This window comes from Lutra lutra, chromosome 14 (genome assembly GCF_902655055.1).
Source record: "Lutra lutra chromosome 14, mLutLut1.2, whole genome shotgun sequence".
NCBI classification, from domain to species: domain Eukaryota; kingdom Metazoa; phylum Chordata; class Mammalia; order Carnivora; family Mustelidae; genus Lutra; species Lutra lutra.
The window spans coordinates 25257644-25279454 of NC_062291.1; the positions used below are offsets into that span (position 1 = coordinate 25257644).

Consider the following 21811-nt stretch of genomic DNA (forward strand, 5'->3'; position numbering starts at 1 on the left):
TACAGAGATAAAATATTTTTTAAAATCTGTAAGAACAACGTATGACAAATATAGAAAACCAGTTGGTAGACTGACAGGCAGCAAACACTTTGACAAACAGTCCCTTTTAAAGAAAAACATTTCAGCTTTGTGGTAGGAACTGGAATTCCAAATCACTAAAACATGCTGTCCCCCCAACTTCCTACTTTCAAATTAAAGATATTAAGGATACCTCAACTGAGTAAATTTCAGTTTTGTTTCTGCTTCAGGATGTTTTTTCAACTTAAAATGAAACTTATACTCCCTATACGATACTTTAAAATGTCACAAATACAGAGTAATACTATGTCACTATAAATGCTGTAGTTAAAAACTTACAAAATAGGAGAACTGTAGGATGAGTATGTTTCATGATCTTCTTGAAGCACCAAATTTATTTTCTTCCCTGTAGCTTTACTTATAGATGTCTTCAGTTTCTTAGCTAGTTTTTTTGGTGTGTTGGTTATAGAAGATTCTTCTGTACAGCAGCTGTAAACCTCCACCTTTATCTGAAAGTCTGGCCCTGCTTTATTACTAAAATCAAGAGCATTCATAACATTAGAAACTTAACTCACTAGAAAATAAAATTGAAACATCCTTTAGTGTTTTCATAACATTTAAAAATCACAATTTGAAACACAATTTATGTTAAAAATGTTAATGAGATAGAACCTCCCTGTATTTATTTAGTACCTAAATGACCTGAGAGAGTGGCTACAACTTCCAGAGCTAACCAGCTTCTAAGTAGGGCCAAGTTAACACAATGCAATCCACATATACAGGCACAGTCCTAAAGAAAAACAATAATATGCCCTGGTCTTCTTGTTGCCAGTGCTATTTTCCTGATGTGACGTCTTCAGTTATACCTTCTTGGAAGGTATTTGCATAATACGTGTGATTTCCTAAAATAAATATTCCTCCAAAAGGAAAAGACTTAAAAACTGAAGAAGGAAAGAGAACAGAAAAGGTTTCCTCTGTTGAAAGCTTTAGTGTTCATTTCTTTTTCATAAAGAGTCACTGACTGATCACCAACCACCATGTCTTCTCCACCCCATCTTGTACCCAATAACTCTAAAATAACACTGCACTGTTTGGTTATCTAGAGGGAAAAAAACACACAAGCAAGAAACAATACAAAGACCTATATACTACAAGGCAGGAACTCCTTGAGGGAGAGTGCGACCTTGGTAATATTCCTAACTTTGCATAAAAGATACTGAATACACTATTACACCCATATGCAAAAACTCTGCACTTTTAGCAAATGCTAAGTTTGCTTTGCCCTTTTTCAGACACAATGAACTACCTTTACTATAAAAGCTTGTGGTGGTGTTACTAATAATAAAATTTACTTAAAACCACAAGAAAGGTCCATCAGCAGTAGATGTTGCCTTAGATGGAAGATCCATCAGTCTCAGAGATTTTAAATGGCCAATCTATACTTTGGATACATCCAATGAATACCTCCCAGATATTTTTATAGTTTACTTGGCATCCTTTAAACATACAATACTCCTGGTAATGACTAACAAATGTCAATATTTAGAGAAAAACCAGAGATTCATAAATATTGAATACTTATTAAAAACAATCTTAACAAAAGCACATTTTTAAACAATATTTAGAACATTTGCCAGCAGCTATTTTTGGAACAATTTAAAATATTTACAGAATTTTTTTATAATTATAAATCATGTGGTGTCTTCCCAAGTAACTTGCATTGCTCTCTCAATGAAAAAAATTATGATTTTTGTCTTTGTGGTAAAAACAAACAATAGCACAGTGATGTGAAGAAAAGAGCCCATTAACAGGACAGTTTTGGTAGAAAAAAATGCACTTGAGAAAGTTGATTATGGAGATAAAGGTAGTTAGATAAGCAAGGAAAATTACTCTTTTAGTTTCAATTACGTAAGTAAGAATTTGGTGATATTTGAAGATCCTAAATAAATTCCTGTGGTTCAATAATTTGTAAGAATGCCTGCACAATGGCTAATAACTCAGAACAATGCATTTTATTTTTCTGTGCTACACAATTATTTATGGGATACTAGACAGAAGCCACAAAACATGGTCTGCAATAGTTTTTTCTAATGTTATGTGAGTGGCAAAAATACTCTCCAATCTCAACTGTTAAGCTCCACAGCTGAAAATGGCAAAAACCATGTATATTCAGTTTTATTTTAATAGTTAAGTAGCTATTAATATTTAGATACAAAGACAGTGTTTTTGAAACCCTCAAAGAAATACAAATCATACACTGATTTAGGCTAGTGGAAACTCTAGAAGAGGCCAGGAAAAACTTATGTTAGTTGAAAATGATTTCTATGGCTACCTGAGGAGTTCCTTCTGTATTATGACCACAACAAAATGAGCCTATAAAAGAGCAGGGGCAATAAAAACAGCCTTAAGGATCACCCCATTTTTTACTGTTTGGGAGTACCTGAAAGAAGTACAATGTAAGAAAAAGAACGTGTCGAAATTTTACCGAAGTCCTTTCCCTATGGTACATATTTCAGGACTATCTAATAAATAAAGTTGTTATAACTATTTTAGCATTTCTGTAACTAAATATCCTATATGAGATGTAAGAACTGTTTTATGCCCAAATTCACTCTATATAAAATAATGTTATGAGATTTCATTGTATTCATAGTTTGGTTAATAATGAAACTGTACATGTTCACAAAAATTAATAAAAATTTATCATATCCAATGAGTCAAATATTTACTACTAACATTACATGATTTCATTTTAATTTACATTGAAAAATTTCAAATGCTAAAATGGGCTTCTTCTGAATAAAGTAATTTTCAAAATCAATTTAAACATTTAAAGATCTTAATGCTTCAAAAATAATCCAAACACCTAATAATTTTGCATTCCTTTAAAGGTAGAATTTAAACTGTTCTCATTCTCTGAAGACTTAAACATACTTACAATATAGTTACATTTTCAAAACATAGATCTGTGATAGTTTTATCCACAATCACCATGTCAGTATCAAAAACTTCAGCTCCCATTTTGAACAAACAGAAAATGGCATACTGCTGTGATCCTAGGGAAAAAAGAGTGCTCCATGAGATGAATCATGCCTATACCATGTTAAAATTTACTTGGAAATGACAAGTTAGCACAGATATTTGTTAATAGATTCTCATTTTCATGTATGTTACACCGTAATCGTTAACTTTTTATAGGGCCTGCTCTGGCTGTATATGTTAACACCTTTCCCAACCAGAACAAAGCAATTAAACTAAGGAGTACTGAAAAATAAAGCTGAAAATACAGACCTCTCAGCAGCCTACAGCAAGCACCATGTTCATAAATTTATTCCTAGAAACCCTTTAGGTTTTCATTAATTGCCAACTTATTATTGTATATATACTATTACCTCTGTCATTTTGGTTTCCAAGTCTATTCAAGAAGAAGTTTTCTTTTTTTTTTTTTTTTTTAAGATTTTATTTATTTGACAGAGAGAGATCAGAAGTAGGCAGAGAGGCAGGCAGAGAGAGAGGAGGAAGCAGGCTCCCTGAGGAGCAGAGAGCCTGATGCGGGGCTCGATCCCAGGACCCTGGGATCATGACCTGAGCTGAAGGCAGAGGCTTTAACCCACTGAGCCACCCAGGCGCCCCAGAAGAAGTTTTCTATTATAAGACGTTAGGGGCAGGCATGCTAACATCAGCAAAACATTTCCCACCAAATTGACAGCAAGGGAGGAAACCACAAAAACAATAAAAAGTAGACATGCAAACAAAAAACGTAATTGCTGAGCCTTTTAATTTGGTGACTTTTTAAAAAGTATTGGGTGATTAAAGGTCTAAAACCTCATTATTGAGAAAATGTAGCTCTTCAGAAAAACTTATTCTCTATAGTAATCAGAAAGATACGCTTAATCCCCACATGTACTCCTTTGTAAAGTAAATTATATTTCCTAATTGAATAACAAATATACTAACCTGATTTTGGATTCTTCATATAAAACTAATTATGTTCAATATGATTCAGTTTTTAAACTATGAGGAACAAAGATATCACAATAGACAAGAAAGATAAAGGATTATCATATCTTTTCCGCTTTGCCTGTAACAGCCAGAAATCATTTGAGGTTAATTTCTATGACCTAAGCAATACATGGATTTGTGAAATCTATATAAAGCTATAAAATGCTGAAGGGGAAAAAAATCAGATCAAGCTAAAAACCCTTCGCTCTTACACTCTGTTAAATAATCTGAAGTAACAAAACAAGGCAGAAAAGATCGCCCAGATTCTGGACAAAAAGAAATACTGCCTTTACGTTTACTCCTTGTACATTTTCTTTTGTTATACACTTCCCTTCCCCACAACCTGTTACAGTCCTTGCATAGGTTCCAATCAACAACTAAAAGTACACTAGATAGGCATTATCTTAATTAGTATCAAGCAATTATAACATATTTGTACTAAAAATAGGGAAAAGCACGGTTCAGCAAGATACTGCTTATTCTGCCTAATGACATCAATTTATTTCAATGTGGGAGCAGCTTTTTCTCCCAATAATCACAAATTTACTATACCCTAAAGAAAATATTTCAAATATAAATTAAAATCATACATACGTTCCTTATTGCTGAAGTGATCAGAGTCTTTCCACATAAGTGGTATTCGAATATCTATGAAGGAGGAGAAAAAGAAATGACAAGTAATAATCTTGATAAACTTCATTTCTTAGAGTGAAATGAACTTCTGAATTCCATAATGGATTCCTACCATTAAAGCCAATATAAAATTTATTATTTAAATATTCTAATATAGGCAATATTTTCTCAAAAATAGCTTAGACTAGGAATATAAAATATGTTACAGTTATTTAAATAATTTACTAAAAAACCCTGCCAACTATTACTCAAGAAATTATTAAGTAAGGTCTGTAATAAGCTTATGCCATAACATTTTCATTTTGTGATTTATGTTTCTGAAATAGATGAAATAGTTGAATTTCTATTTTAGATAACCAGTTGCAACAAATGTAGTTAAATACATTTTAAAATCATAAAATAGTAGGTAGAAATGATGTCAGTACTTCCATTACGCAAACTTTAAAGATGAAGAAAATTAAGTGATTTGTCTAAGACCATTGTTAGTGACAAACAAATCCAAACCTTTCCATTAAGAAGATTTAACTTGTCAACGAAAGAATTTGCAGATCTTTGTATATTCATGTTACAAACTACAGCATTTCCTTTAAGAAATAAAACTAAAAAGAATAATGCATTCCTTCTTCGAGACCAAGAAAAGGGCATGTGTTCTAAAAGTGATGAAAATGTATCTTCTCTCATTCACACATTCTTCAAACCTTAAAGTAAATGTGTTAATGATCCTTATTCCAGATGTTAATCTAGACCTTTGACATAGTCAAAATTTTTCTTTCCTAGTTTCCTCCATTCTTTCCTTTACTTTTAATACTAGGAAGGCAGCTATGCTCACCACTATACCACCAACGCTACTTTTAATACTAGGTTAACAATTTTCCTCTGACATTCTAGTGGTATCTATATATTTACAGAGAATCAAAGTTCTACCCACTAGATTAAGATGTATGAATTAAAACATAACACAGCACAGTAGAAAGCTCAATGATAAAGTGAAATTAGTTTCAATTACTTACAGTGTAAATATCTCAAACCTTTGTGGAGAATTGCTCTGTTTAAGACAGTTCCCTATTACACTTAGGATGTTGATATGAATATTTTCATACCTATTAATTAGGCCATTTTCTAATAATTACAAATCTTTATGAACATAAGCTGCTTTGGCTACATATATGTTGTGCTTCACTTTAAGTCCTATGATCCTTTGTCTACACTTTCATTAGTTTAGAATGCTTTTTAAGGTTCTTAACGCCTATTTCTAATTTCCTTTCTAGAAAATCTTTATAATACTCTTTCATCCTTACCCATCCAACCAGACATGTATGTATGAATGCCCTTGACACTTCTGCCTTAGCAGTTTTGATTAAAAAATATTACTTATTGGGCTCTCTACATATGCTCAGCTAAACACTTTATATATATCTCATCTAACCACAATTTTTTAAAATATTTACTAATTTAATAGCAATTGACAAGACTTGTTTAGATTTGTATTTTCTTCATTAATAAGAAAAATGTTAATACATTTATCAGCCAGTTCAGTGAATGTTTGTACCCATGACCTAAAATAAAATATAAAGTATAAATAAAAATACATAATTATTTCATCTATGTGAGTTTTAGGGTATATGAAAAAAAAAAACATTCTTCTTATAAGAATAATTGTTCCAGCCCCTTTTGTGTATATAATAGGCCTTCCTTTCCTCATTCATTTAAGGATTCAGTGGATCTTTATCATATATGTCATCCTGAGTAAGTATCTGTCCTTTGGCTATATGCTTTACAGATCTAATTGAATCACTTAACAGTTACTGTCTATCCTAATAGCAGTACCATACTATTATACTTAATCTTTATAGTATACTTTACCATTTGCTAGAAATATATCCTTCCAAAACATCTTATTCTCAGTTGCTAATTTCTTTATGTGAATTTTAGAAGTATATTGTCCAAATTCCTCTAAAATGTTTTATTAGAATTCTATTATCCAAATTCACTTGAGAACTGATAACTTTATTATATTCTGTCAATATATACAGTAGCACAACACAGTTACCCTTACATCTTTACTAAGGTTATTCTTGGCAACTTAATATTTTTGTTTTTTGTTGTTTTTATTGTAAAGAGATCTTTTTGCCATATTTTCTCATTAGATATTGTTGGTTTTGACAGCTTACCACTTTTTGTATATTTACCTTGAATCTAGCCACTTTTACTGAATTCTTTTTTTTTTTTTAAAGATTTTATTTATTTATTTGACAGGGAAAGATCACAAGTAGGCACAGAGGCAGGCAGAGAGAAAAGGGGAAGCAGGCTCCCTGCTGAACAGGGAGGCCGATGCGGGCCTCCATCCCAGGACCCTGAGATCATGACCTGAGCCAAAGGCAGAGGCTTAACACCACCCAGGCGCCCCTACTGAATTCTTTTTTAGTTCAAATAGTGTTTCAGTAAATTTCCTTAGATATTCTAGGTTTGCAATCTATTGTTTTAAAACAGTATTCAGTTTCTCTATTTCTATTTCAGCAGTTTTATCTTTCAGTCTTGCTATTTTAGCTACAATTTCTTAAATTATATCAAAATTACATTGATAACAATAGACATTTTTACTTTCCCCTTAATTTTAATGGGATTGCCTTTATTGTCTCATAATTATGATTTGGCTGATACCCTGTCAAAAAGCCTGCTTCTTGCTTGACCACAGTTGCTGACTCATTTCATTTCACAACTGTTCTTGTTCACAGCTGTTCTTGTCCTATTAGGGTGGTACTGACTATTTACACTATCTTGGGAGGAACGTGAACCATGACTTCCTCTGCTATATACCAATAGCCTATGGGAAAACCTTGCCTTTTCCCATGCCTAGCTACATCAAATCCTCAAGAGAAGGCACACATTTCTTATCTATTTCCCGGGTAGTCAGGTACTGTTCAGATGACAAAGGAAATGTACCTTACCAACTATGATTTTTAATTCACCTTCAAATAGTAGTAATTCCTTCAAGATTCTTACAAATGGTTGACTAGGTTTTAGCTGACAGTGCTCTTACTTTTGTCTCGTTTTATGTCTTCATTGACACTTTTATGATAAACTGAAAGAGACATACATAATACAATGGCTAACTTGATGCTGTCAACTCCTAAAAAGTCTTTACATCATTTTCAAAAATAAAAACTGAGGCACGTTATGAACTGATTTGGCTTTAACTATTGAATTAGTAGTCAATGAATAAGCTGAGACAATTGCCACAATACAATTATTTGACATTTAGTAAGAATGATCAGGATATACCTGAATTATCTTTTTATTTTTATAAGAACCTGGCCATGAATGGTGAAGCTGGAAATGGTTCCAAACCCAGGTATCACCCAGTAATCAATGTAATCTCAGAACATTCAGAAACTTTGTTGCAAATACTCATTTTAATCAAAACAAAAGTCATCCCAATGTCAAAAGAAAATGGATTTATAAAGGTGAATTAGTTTTTAATTTTCTTTGTTTTTATTTGTCTGTGTGTTTGTAACGCACAAACAAGATATAATTAAGCCAAAGTAAAGATGAAGAGAAATTACATATGTATTCCATTTTCTGAGGCTTCTAGTTCCTTAATTTAAAATGATCTTTTGGAAAGAAGGAACACATGCAAAAATTTCTATACTTGAGTATTTGTGGTCAGGAAAATCACCTTTTTCTTTCACTTTAAATGCTTTTACTTAAGTACTCTTCTAAATGTGCAGTAAATGTTAATATGAATTGCTGTAGCGAATAAACTATTATGGCATTAGATGTTAACCCTACCATGTCATTTTAGTCTTCAACAGTAATTTAACATCTCACTTGTGTACTTAGTGGCACTAAATCAGAAGATGAAATGGAGGATTATGTTTAAGTATTTTTAGAAAATCTCCCTTAAAGATCTCAAATATTTTATTTATTCACATTAAAATGTATTGAGCATAGTGCACAACTGCTATGTAAAAGTACTGTGTTTAGCATTAAAAGCATACAAGGAGGAATAAAACATGTTTTATTGAAGTCTTATAATTGGAAAGATGAAAACATGAATATAAATAACTATAAAACAAGCAACAGATTTTATATAGTTCAGTTACTTTACTGAAGAATTTTTTGCTGAGGGCAATTCCTACGATTTAGGACAATTACATCCTGTAAAATTCAGATCTATCTTTCCTGCATGAGAATTTTGTTTATCCGTAAAGACACTCCTAAAAACAGTTCCTTGGGCAAGAGAGCCTGAAATGTAGCAGCATGTTCCCTGGAGCTAAGAGGACAAGGCTTTTGGCCAGTGAAACAAGTTAGTTATGACTTAAGGGCTTATGGAGGTCTGTTGTTCCCAAAATGTACTGATGAGGTAATATTTGTAAAAGGTACATTATCTAACTAGTATACACGGGTCAGCCTGTGTTCACTTCAATCTGTGCCATCTCTAACCGCTGTCTAGTTTCCTTAACACTTTGGAGAAACTGAGACAACACAGCATAAGTGCCATCTAGTGGTAAAGGGTCTCCTATCTGCATTAGGAATTCAAAGAAAGAAAACATTTCCAGCTGGAATGATAACAGGGAAGGCTTTATAGATGAGCAAACAGATCCTGAAGATAATATAGTTATTTCAAGAGCTAATTGGGTGTCAGAAGCAGGAAATGTATTGACAGAACAGGGAGAGAAATGTCTGGCTAAGCAGACAGTTTATGTCAAGAGTGGAAGATATGGTTAGAAAAATAGTTGGGTCAGAATGGAAAACTTGTGGGGGAAAGTTTCGTTTTCACCCTATGAAAAACAAGAAGCAGTCATCCATCCAATCAATGTCCAATGAGTAATTACTACGTGTAAGCACTGCATTACCTTTAGGGTATACAATAATGAACAAAAACAAACAAACAACAAACCAGAGTTCCAACCCTCAAGGAATTTCTAGCTTGGACAAACATTAGAAATGTTATTGAAACTTCTGACCAGAAAAGGAATGGAGAGTCAAAGATGTGAGTTTGTAGCTCAGCTCAACCACTTACAGGAAGTTGTTTAACCTCTGCATCTAGAAAAAGAGAACTATCCTACCTATTTCACAAAACTGCACTGAAGAGAATATATAAAATACACATCAAACAGCTTTCTCAAACTGTAAAATCTTACATAAATGTACAGCATAATGATGAAAACAGTGTTTTAGAACAAATATAGATAGAGGTTATGCAAAATAAAATGAAGGAAAGAAATGCACTCAGGGAATCAAAACCCCACCAATGCTAAGAAGGTATGTAATAGAATTTATTCAGCAATATAAAAACAATCCATCTACAGCGTACCTGATATGGCAATCTTTCCTTTACAAGCGGTTCGTTCTTTATTTTCAAAATTCACATCACTGTTAAAAGGAAAAAACCTAATGAAAAAAAGATCTTTTCTAATAAGCAATGTCTTAACAATCTTTCACAAATGCTTAAATATTAAAAACACACACATATCCATGCATATTGATTTCCAGTTAATATAACTACTTCACTCAAATTTCACGATGTTTAGGCAACAGCTAGCTGCCTTTAAGAGAAATATATAGAAGCACTCTCTTTCATTTTTCATATAATCTTTACATTCCATGATGATTATATACTGGCTTACCCTACAGTGAAAGCCTTCTGTGAACACTTAATTTATAAGTAAGATGTGCAGTATTTGTTCAGGTACCAGGATGTATAATACCTAGGCTCACCATTTCATAAATCACATTTCTATCTTACCCGATTATAGTTGCCTGAAAAAGCTAGAGAGCTTCCCAACCATAAACTTGCTGCTCAGGAGTATTTATCTTTATAAAAACCTAAAAATACCAAAAAAAATTACTCTGTGCTATATATTTATATGCAGTAATATATATCATTCTTTGAAACTCAGAAAAACAAATATTAAAACAATAAATTAACTCAGGAATGAAAGGATGGGAGTGGCTCGCTGAAAGAAAAAAATATGGAATAGAACACTGTCATGACAATAGGAAAAAACTCTCAAGTAAAATTCTTGGTATATAAAAGACTCCAACAAGATCTGACTTTAGAGGGGCGCCTGGGTGGCTCAGTGGGTTAAGCCGCTGCCTTCGGCTCAGGTCATGATCCCAGAGTCCTGGGATCAAGCCCCACATCGGGCTCACTGCTCAGCAGGAAGCCTGCTTCCCTTCCTCTCTCTCTGCCTGCCTCTCTGCCTACTTGTGATCTCTCTCTGTCAAATAAATAAATAAAATCTTAAAAAAAAAAAAATCTGACTTTAGAATATACTATTACCATTTAAAAAAATTCAAAATACTTATCTCCTGGTAAATCAAATCACTCTGACCCTTGAATATTTTTCTAATATCTTATTTCCTAATATCCCGCATGTAGAAATTAGCATTACATTTCTGGAGCAATATTTCTCAGAGTATTTTGCTTTGCATTTTGGGGGGGGGGGCTCTCCACTTAATTTGGTTAATTAACTACTGGCTAATTTAATTAGGTAGTTCAAATAATGTGATAAGATAAAAACTTTTCATCTGAATACTGTTTGATTCTAAGAGAGCTTTTGGAGAAAGGTTGGGTGGGATTCTGAAATACAACTAATTTTTCAGAAGAGTATGACACCATCTCATTGCGTTTCAGTAGGCAAGTTAAAAAGACTACACAGATATTCTTTTTCTTACATCAAAACTTAAAGACAATATATCAGTCTACTTCTCTTACTCTCTTACTCAATTAAGCACATAAGCATTTTAGGCGAAATCTATTCCATCTGAGCTAAAATAATATACTGATGTACTTAAGTTGATAAACTTACATAAGACATGTATATAGTATTTATAGAACTACATATGAGCTATAACTAAAGTAATGTAGTAGACTTTAAGCCATAAATTTCTCAGGATCCTATCTAATTACTTCGTGGTCACATTAGTATTTAAGTTAATACAGGAAATTCACTAAGTGAAAAATAAAAGTACTCATTGATTATTTTAAAATAATGTTTCATTGAATCATAAATTCTAAGAGTCTAGTTCAATATTTTATACTCAAGTTTAGTTTGTCAAGTTGGAAAACATTAGCTTGCTTATTACTTAGTTGATCACAGAGGAAAAGTTCAGTTGAATAGCCTGCTATCAGGCACACTAGAAATCAAACACAAATCTCAATTTCCTCAAATTGGTATAAGAAATACAATATATATATATATACAGTCGGCTGGCATTTGTAAGTAATATTTCTAAAAACACCTTCTATATGAGCAATGAATAATATAAATTCTTAAAATGTTTATTTCAGTGAAGAAATATAAGAAAAGTCTAATATGGTGAGTAACTTGAATTTTATGGAAAAAGTGATAGATTATGCTAAAGTTGAGATCCATTAGATATTACTAAATTGGATTAACTGTGAGGCTTTGGCAGGTGAGTGAAATTCTGAAATATAAGAACCACCAAAGCAAACTTGTTGAAAATTTACTACCAAAAAAAAAAAAAAAATTCCCCCTTAAGGATTCAACCACATGGCAGAGTACAGCTTTCTTCCCTATAATTATAATTTACTTGCATAAGCATTTCCAGGGCCAGCCAACAAAGCTATTATAGATAAATATTATCAAACTATAATATAAACCCATTTTATCATATAATCTTACAGAATAATTAAGTCTTTTTTAAAAAATGAGAGACACATTGAACTAATTCAGCCTCATTTTGCTGAAGCCTGAATTATCTTCAATTCAAATAACTCTTCAAACTGTTATTTAGGGTGCTAAAATGTGATGTTTTTCTAATTAATCCAAATTGACAATAAAATTGTTAAACATTCTCTGTTTAATAATGTGCTACTGTAGCTAATAGTTTGCTACAGTTAAATAAATACTTGTTTGAAAATCTGCAATGTTAATGCCAATTCTAAATGCTACAATTAGAGAGCCAGCCTGAGGAAAAAGCAAATAACCACAAAATTATCCAAACAGAGGCACAGCAAAATAGTAGTGTACCTTCTTCTTATAAATCCAGTTTAGAGTATTATTATGGTGAGACTTGTAACTGCTAATTTAAGAGATAGAGACAAAAATATTAAAGACGAACTTTTAATTTTATCTTATTATTTAATTTCTGCCTGTAGGTAAACAAAATGACCAACAGAGGGTGCCAATCAACCACTTTGTTGCTCAAAAATCTGTATTTAAAATTGACTAAGTATAGATTATCCTATTTTATATTATTCAATACGGGAATTTAAAATAGAATTTATTTGCCAACATTAACAAAGTTTAATGAGAAATTGAACAATTATGAAAGTATTTTATATTTTCTTAATGAAGTACTAAGAGAATTCTAACTGGGATCCTATTGTTTGGAAGCAGGTTATAAAATCCTTCACCTCTTATGCAAATGAGTGAAAACTCAGACATTCAGAAGAGCTTAAGTGGAATTTTAAACATCTTAAGTTATGTGGTATAAAATTAATAACTTCATAAGTATCTTAAATTGGGAAGATGAGGTTTCTATTTTAAACCTTGACATAACAGACTCAACAGACATAAAATAATATAAAGTTTAAAAAATAAAATCAGCTCTGTTTTTGATATACCATGTTCTAATGCCAGGAGTACACAATTCTCATTTGCTATCTATACTTTTTCTTTGTTCAGTTTATTAGTATTTAAGCAATATATTAGGCAACTGGATTATAAGAAACTGGTTAGTGTGGTGTTATTAAAAGCACAATTATGTTGAATGATATACATAATTAGGCGCTACAAATTACTTTGACTAATAGCATTTTTATAAAACCAAATAAAGTATTTCAGAAGTTAAGACAAGAAATACATTGGCAGGTTGGGAAAGGAGAGAATATTATTACTTGAATGTATGCTCTATAAGCATAGGGATTTCTTCATCTATTTTGTTCACTGCTGAATCACCAGTACCTGGTATACAGCTGAGTACATTATAAGATACTCAACAAAAGTTTAGTGAATACTGAATGAAGTGAAATATATGTAGCCATTGAAAGAAGGAGGGAGTATTTAGTAGATTCAGTCTAAATCTTAGGTCTGATTCTTACCATCAATAACTACTTATGCTAAAGAGTTGCTGTTAATCTCTTAGCCTCAGCATCATCATCTGTAAAATAGGAGAAATATCTACTTACCTCATAGGTACTGAATGAAGTAATATTTTAAATATATTCTATGTCATTCTTAGAAATGCCACACAAACAAGGATTAGTTTGTATTTATATTCTTGGCCTCAATATTTAACTTGAAGCTTAGGTGGAAGAGGCATTAAAACATTTGTTAAAGTAATCAAAGTATGACTCCCCAGCTCCTGTAAGATAATGGTAGCTAAATCTGAATTTCTTCAGGTATCTTACAAAAGCTTTTAGATCAACAGGAAAGCAAATAAAATCACCTATAGCCCATACTTCACAGCATAACTAGAAAACAGAGACTACAACAACATTCTATTTACATATAAGTGGAGAAATTGACAACTGAAACCATCAAAGTCAACTCCTGGAGTACCCACTGCAAAACACAAAACCAACCTGTGATCTCTCCTAGAAGAAAAGACAATGGATATAAGACCTGAATGATACGATAGCCCTGGTTCCTATAGAGAGCTAAAAGGGACTGCTAAAGAATTCTTGTTCAGAAGTTATTAGACTTATGGAAAGAAAGACACACAATTAAAGAGGTATCCTTTCAAGGTATGCCCATGAAGAAAAAAGAAGCAGCAGCAGTAGCAGCAGCAGCAGAAGAAGAAAGCAATTGAAGTTAAAAGCCTTAAAAAACAAAATAATATTTTTTAAAAAATCAGGAAACCAACTAACCAACATCTCAAAGGCATCATTTATTAAAGAAACTGTTCTTTGTGGAGTTCCAATAATTGAAAATACTGTTAGACAAACAAACAAACAAACAAAAAACAAGTAAGCTCCTCTACCCACCCATTATCAGTTGGTCCAGGAGAACTCTAGATCCTGCATACTTAACTAGGAACCAAAGAAAAGGGACCTAAACATCCATAGAAAGCTACTATAAAACAAAAGTAGGAGGAGTCAAAATGCTACAGCTGATAAAAATACGCCATCAACCACTCTCCAAAAAATATAAAGTAACAAAAACACAATATTTCAAAATGAATTAAGAGCAGTTAAATAAGCTATTACAAATAAGAAAGAAGTGAGGAATCTGAAATCTTTAGATCTCAGACTAGTAAGGGACAAACAATAGGTAAATATGAAAACAAAAAAAAAGAGAGAGAGAGAGGTAAGAAGAAAGAAACTGTAAAAAGTAAAACAAAATCATTTCTGAAATGATGAGTAAAATACAAAGTGCCCAAAGATGAAGACATAAAATTGAAAATACGTTAAGAGACACAGTGGGTGAGAATGAAAGAGCCAAAAGACAAAAAAAATGAGATAAAGACTTTAAAAACATCAAAGAGAAAGTGATAGACATAGAAGACAGGCAAAGAAGAGCCAACTTATGTGTAATTGGCATCCTTAGATAATAAAAACAAAGTTAATGAGACACTTAATGCCTTATTCTAGAGGCTTTAACTCCAGGAAAACTGTCTGAAAATAAATGGACTGAATCTACATATTGAAAGAGTCCTAAGTGAGCCAAAATGCTCATCCTTTAAACCTACCCCAATAAAATTATCAGACTTTCAGCCTCTAGACAAAAAGGACCAAGTCATTTCATTTAGAAAGGAAAGGAAATTAGACATTAGAATTTTTGATAAGACAACAGGGGAGCGAGGTTTTTCAGAAACTCCAGGGAAGAAAACATTGGCCAAGGATTTTGTATACAACCAACCTGTGCTTTTAAAGTTCAAACACTAAAGGAAAGCATTTTAAACATAAAAGAATGTGAAGAAAGCTATACTCACATTGAGAAATCTACTAGATCATAACCTTTCTCCAAACAAGAGATGATTTTAGAAACTACAACAAAAGGAGAGTTAGTCAACATTATACATATTTAATAGTAGATCAAAGATTAAAACAAAGGTGAGATACAATTACAAGATTAGCATGTAAATAGTAACTACTCAACCAAAGAAGAACACAGCTTAGGAAATAGTAATAATATTAAACCAAAACAAAATAGAAAGATAGAGAAGGAAAAAATGGAAAAATAAGTTCACTGATCTCCCCACAGGTGATAAATGAAAGGAAATGATTTCATTTAAAGTAGAAAAACAAAATAGTAAAAGCCTAAGTCAGGGAAAAAAAGAGCTAAAGTCATTATGAAGTTACCAGGACATAGGTTTGTTTGTTTTTTTTTTTTTTAATATAAAGTTCCAATAACTACCATAACCAATAAAACTCATCTTAAATTAAAAAAAAATTAAAAAGAGCAGAGAAGATAGACCAAACACTAAAAGACAAAGCACAATTATAAACACATAAGTTAACATAACATAAAAGAATATGACAAAGCTAAAATCAATTACATCAGTAATATAAACGGAAATAGGCTTAGCACTCCCCCCCACCAAAGGATTTTCAGATAAGCTCATAATGCAAAACCTAACTCTGGGCTGAACACAGGAAACACACCTCCTACAAAGTGATTCATAAAGGTTAAAATAAAAGAGATGCGCAAAGATAAACAAAACAAATGCAAACACTAAGAATGCCTGGGGTTATGATCTTGTTAACAGGCAACTCCAGAATTCAAGTCTAAAAAAGCCACTATCAAACAACAGCAATAAAAGGACATTTATAATACTAAAGACCACAACTGAAAACAAGTATGAAATAAGTGCAAAGATATCAAATGTTTCATAAAACAGAAAATATCAGATATACGAGAGGTAAGACAGAAAATCTTTTTGTTTTCCTTAAGATTTTTATTTATTTATTTGACAGAGAGAGATCACAAGTAGGCAGACAGGCAGGCAGAGAGAGGAAGGTAAGCAGGCTCCCCGCTGAGCAGAGAGCCAGATGCAGGTCTCTATCCCAGAACCCTGGGATCATGACCCGAGCCGAAGACAGAGGCTTTAACCCACTAAGCCACCCAGGTGTCCCAAGACAGAAAAATCTTAATAACAAACGTCTCAACCTACCTTTCAGTCCAAGACAGTTCAAGTGGTCTTGAATAAGCAAGGCCATAGAAGACTATTTTTTTGAAGATCTTATTTATTTATTTGAGAGAGAGAGGGAGAGTGAGGGATAGAGAGTGCACAGCTGGGGAAGAGGTAAAGGGAGAGAGAGAAACGGACTTCCTGAGAGCAGGGAGCCCCATGTGGGGCTAGATCATCTCCCAGGACACTGGGATCATGACTTGAACCCAAGGCAGATGCTTAACCAACTGAGCCACCCAGGAACCCCTATAGAATACTTTAAAAACAATCAATAACATAGATCTTTGAACATATGTATTAAACTTTGTATCATGGTAAAAAGAAATATAACTTTAAAAACCCACGAAAGTTATGAAAATTGACTATATTAAGTCAGAAAGAAATTACAAAATAATCCTTAAAATAGAAAAAATAAAAATCGGTTTGATCAAGATATAAAATGAATTCCTCTTTTGGTAATGTCCAAGTATCTCATATTAGAAAAACCCTACCTCTCCCTCTTCTCTTTCCCACAGAAAACAATATAAAATCTGGGAAAACTACTTAAAAAACAACTACCTAAAAGGACTAGCAGGCAACCAAAGGAGAGAAGAAATTAGAGAAAACTCAAGACTACAAGGGAGTGGCACCATGATACATTCATACAGGGGAATACTACTTATCAATAAAAAGGAGCAAATCACTAGTCACATAATGAATCTTAAAAGTATTATGCTGGGGGCGCCTGGGTGGCTCAGTGGGTTAAGCCGCTGCCTTCGGCTCAGGTCATGATCTCGGGGTCCTGGGATGGAGTCCCGTGTCGGGCTCTCTGCTCAGCGGGGAGCCTGCTTCCCTCTCTCTCTCTCTCTCTCTGCCTGCCTCTCTGTCTACTGTGATCTCTCTCTGTCAAACAAATTAAAAAAAAAAAATTTTTTTTAAAAAAGTATTATGCTGAAGGAAGAAACAGAGTACATACTAGACAAGTCCATTTATATTAAGTTCTAGAACAGGCAAAACCTATGGTGGGAAAAAAATCAGTTAACAATGCTTGCTTTGGAGAGTGGGGGACAAAGGTAAGTACTACTAATTGAGAGCTGGAGAAAAAGAAACAGGATGTATCCAAGAAGTATAAAGAAAAAGGCAAATTCAAAATGAAACATAGATGACTCTGTTTATGAAACTGTTAACATAACTGTTCAGAAAGAAAAAAAAATAAGTTATTTTTAATCACGGTCTCCCGTTTATCCACAGGAATGTATACATGCTTGCATGTACATAGACACACACACACACAAAGAACTTTCTTTGAATTGCATCACAAAAAATAAGATGAATTGATGGATGAAGAGAAGAATGAATTTAGAATAAGACAAATGTAGTTAAAATATTAATTGTAGAACCTAGGTGGTGGATATAAGAGTTTTCACTGTATAATTCTTTCAACATTTTTGTATGTTGGAAAATTTCATAATTTCCATATGTTGGGAAAGAACTGCAAAGAAATGCTGAACTTGCCTAGCTGGGTTTTCTGTCAGTAATCATATTGATACTAAAATTATGAAACTACTTTATATAATCATATTATTAAACAAATAAGGAAGTAGATTACTGTTATTAGGAATTAAGTTTTTTAGAATGAGAAAAAAGATAAATACAAAATAATTCAAGAAAACAAAAACCTACAAATATCAATGTAAACGCCTAACTTTTTAAAAAAATCTCTCCTATAGCTATGTCTACTAAAAAGGTCTAATAGCAATGATCCCAAGTAACAATGGGAACACCCAGTGCCCATATCTTAATTTCAAAATACCATTCACTATTAAAGGGAACCAGGACTCTAGTACTACATCATCCTTGACTGAATTCTGGTCTGGGAAAAACCACTGTAAAGGATTTTCTTTTTACAACTAGCTGAAAGTGAATTCAGACTGAATATTAGATGACTACTATGGAATTATTGTTAATTTTTTACATATGATAATTACATTTTGGCTATGTAGCAGAATATTTGCTTTTAGAACCATTGAGATGTACATGCCATGTTGACTGCAAATTATTTTTAAATGGATCAATACAAAAAAAGAAAAATGTATATGTGTGCATATCTATGTTTGTACATATAATACAAAAACAGAATAGAGAATAGATGAACTTATATAGTGAATTACTAACTGGTCCATCTAGGTAGAGAATATACTACTTTACAATTTTTATCATGCTGTTCTTACTACTTTTTTACATATGAAATTTCATATTAAAAAGTTGATTAAAAATCTGAACAAAGTAAGGAATAATACTCGACAAACATGGCAAGCATAGAGGCCAGTGAAAGTCAGAACTTAAGAACAGGCATGAAGGTGACAAAAAGAATGCTGGGAAGCTTAAGAAGAGGTTTGTACCTCTCAGTTTGTGGGACACCTTAGCACAATTATCTGGCACCTAGAAGGCTGTCAGTTAACACCCATTAACTTCCTACAGGGGTGAGGAGTCCTCAGAGTTTTGGGTCATCTGGGTTCATGTCCTAGCCACGTAGTCACTGTGTGTCCTTTTAAACAGTTATCTAATATTGCAAAATCCCATTTGACTACTCTTTAATAGAGGTTTATAGCTCTCCCAGCGTATAACGTGATATTTGTGCACACCTTAACAAAATATGTGGCACCTGGAAATCTGTCGGTTAACAACTGTTAACTTGCCAGCTAGCCTTCTACACATTCCTGAATCTTGCTTCCCCCTTTGCTTTTCGTCTTAAGCCTCAACCAAACACATCTTGTCACCACTCTTAAATAATTCATGGTCTTTTTCACCCTGAGCTTTTATTTTGCTATTTTTCTTTCTTGGAATGCTGCTTTCCTCTCACTCACCCAACCAAACTCTATCCATCCTCCAAAATCTAGAAGATTCAGATTTTTATTTTTTAAGATTTTATTTATTTATTTGACAGACAGAGATCACAAGTAGGCAGAGAGAGAGAGGAGGAAGCAGGCTCCCCGCCAAGAAGAGAACCTGATGTGGGTCTCGATCCCAGGACCCTGGGATCATGACCTGAGCTGAAGGCAGAGGCTTTAACCCTCTGAGCCACCCAGGGGCCCTAGAAGATTCAGATTTTATTCTTTCATCAGATCTTCCTCAAGTTTGCCATTTCATACTGACTTAATTCTTCTTTGACAAAGCCTAGCTGCATTAAGTTTTTGATATTTTATAATAAAATTTTAGAGAAGGTAGACTAAACTAGACTAGAGGTAGGCAGTAGACTCATTAAAATGCCATTTTAACTCTGGTAGCCATGTAAAAAACGAAGCATTTTTCTACCTTAAAGACTATCAAAACCAAGCTAAGGAAAAGAACACTGAGTCTCTAAAGGTTAAATATTTGACTGCTGAACATACAAATGTTCTCATATTTTGACAAATTCTGTTCTTTGAATTTGTATACACCAACACAGTACTTAATAATGTTGTACAAGTACTAGTCAGTAAATATTTGACCAACCAATCAAATGGCATAATTTACATAACTTAATTCCAGAAACTGAAAAACCATCGTAAGACACTCCTTACTATCTAGATCATTTTTATGAAATTTCCAGTTATAGGGGCGCCTGGGTGGCTCAGTGGGTTAAGCCTCTGCCTTCGGCTCAGGTCATGATCTCAGGGTCCTGGGACTGAGCCCCACATCAGGCTCTCTGCTCAGCGGGGAGCCTGCTTCCCTTCCTCTCTCTCTGCCTGCCTCTCTGTCTACTTGTGATCTCTCTCTCTCTGTCAAATAAATAAATAAAATATTTAGAAAAAAAAAAAGAAATTTCCAATTATATTTGATAGTGACATCAGGTTATATCTGCACAATTCAAAGTGGAATTGTAAACAAAAGAATTCATAGAGAATATTCAGATTTCTTTAAAGAAATAATTTTATAATTAAGGGAGACAATTTTTATAGGAATTATGAACAAATATAAATATGCATGTATAGCAGCAAAGCTATTTTCATCTAATGAAGATAATCCTTAAAGAAACTGAAAATTTTACACATTTCCAGTTGAGTCAAATATTTTTTCCTATCTTTCTTCTATCATTTCAATAAGGATTAAGTTTATTTAACATTTTTATAAATCAGTAACTTTAGAAAAGTCATACTACCAAATTAAGAAAACGGTCAATTCACAATTCACTAAAAATAAGTACAGAACATAAATGTGGAGGACACTGATTCCCAGAAGAGTATTTCCTGCAATGTAAGAGATGATATAATAGCAAGTGTTTAGTCCCACCCTGTAGTTAAACCAGTGCTTCTTAAACCCTTCCACTAAAACAGCCCTCTCCTGACAAAATGTCCTTAAAAAGGATGGGCAGAGAACATACAGTTCTGTGAACAGAATAATGCAAATTATACCACAGTTCCTAATTTCTCATGTTTTATCTTAAGAACTCATGGATATAAAGAAGATATGCCATATTTATCCTATGGCTTTGTATATATCCTGAGACATATTTATGTACTCTCAGTGATATATGTGATCCAGTTTGGGAGGCACTGACTTAAACCAAGGTATGTCCATCTGAAAAAATGTTTTCTTAAATTACGATGTAAGAATAATTTCATCTTATAATGTCAGGGATAAAAAATAATGAAAATTATTTCACATTTGTTAAAATAATAATTATGTAAAAAGTATCAGATTGGGTTTTTAATATAACCTTAATTTTCAAAATGTAAGTATTATCTTGCCAACTGTAATGAAGGAACTGAGGCACAAAGAGGTCCAAAAGCAGTAGAGCAAATAAATATTAGTGACTTTGAACGCAAGTGTTTATTGTATCACCATCTCATCAACATTTTATCTTTACAAAAATCTCTTTCTGTAACCTGTGTTTTTTATCTTACTTTTCAAGCATTTAGTGGAGGTACCTGTGAACAGCACAATGGCCATTAAGGTATAAAAAGAAATTCTTCACTAGTGCTAGAGCTTTAAGAGTGATCAGCAATGGGTGATGTAAGACCATTTACATTAGAAAAGAAACCAAATTTAAGTCCATTCTTAGATTCAAGAAGAGTTGGCATTGTAAATGGGA

At 32.9% G+C, this 21811-nt stretch overlaps 1 protein-coding gene across 5 annotated transcripts in view; it reads right to left on the bottom strand.

Annotated features, from left to right (window-relative positions):
* RTKN2 (rhotekin 2) overlaps positions 1-21811 on the bottom strand; it is a 79022-nt gene that overhangs the window by 49065 nt on the left and 8146 nt on the right. For 3 of the 5 annotated variants that reach the window (XR_007122718.1, XM_047702749.1, XM_047702752.1), the window contains 5 exons: positions 9971-10029; positions 7694-7735; positions 4615-4668; positions 2957-3074; positions 358-552 (listed from right to left, as the gene is read on the bottom strand). Coding sequence is in view for 4 of the 5 variants with exons in the window: in XM_047702749.1 (XP_047558705.1) it covers positions 358-552; positions 2957-3074; positions 4615-4668; positions 7694-7735; positions 9971-10029 (468 nt within the window). In the remaining variant the exon portion in view is untranslated. The remainder of the gene's footprint in view (positions 1-357; positions 553-2956; positions 3075-4614; positions 4669-7693; positions 7736-9970; positions 10030-21811) is intronic. The other 2 variants (XM_047702751.1, XM_047702750.1) reach the window with 1 other exon arrangement.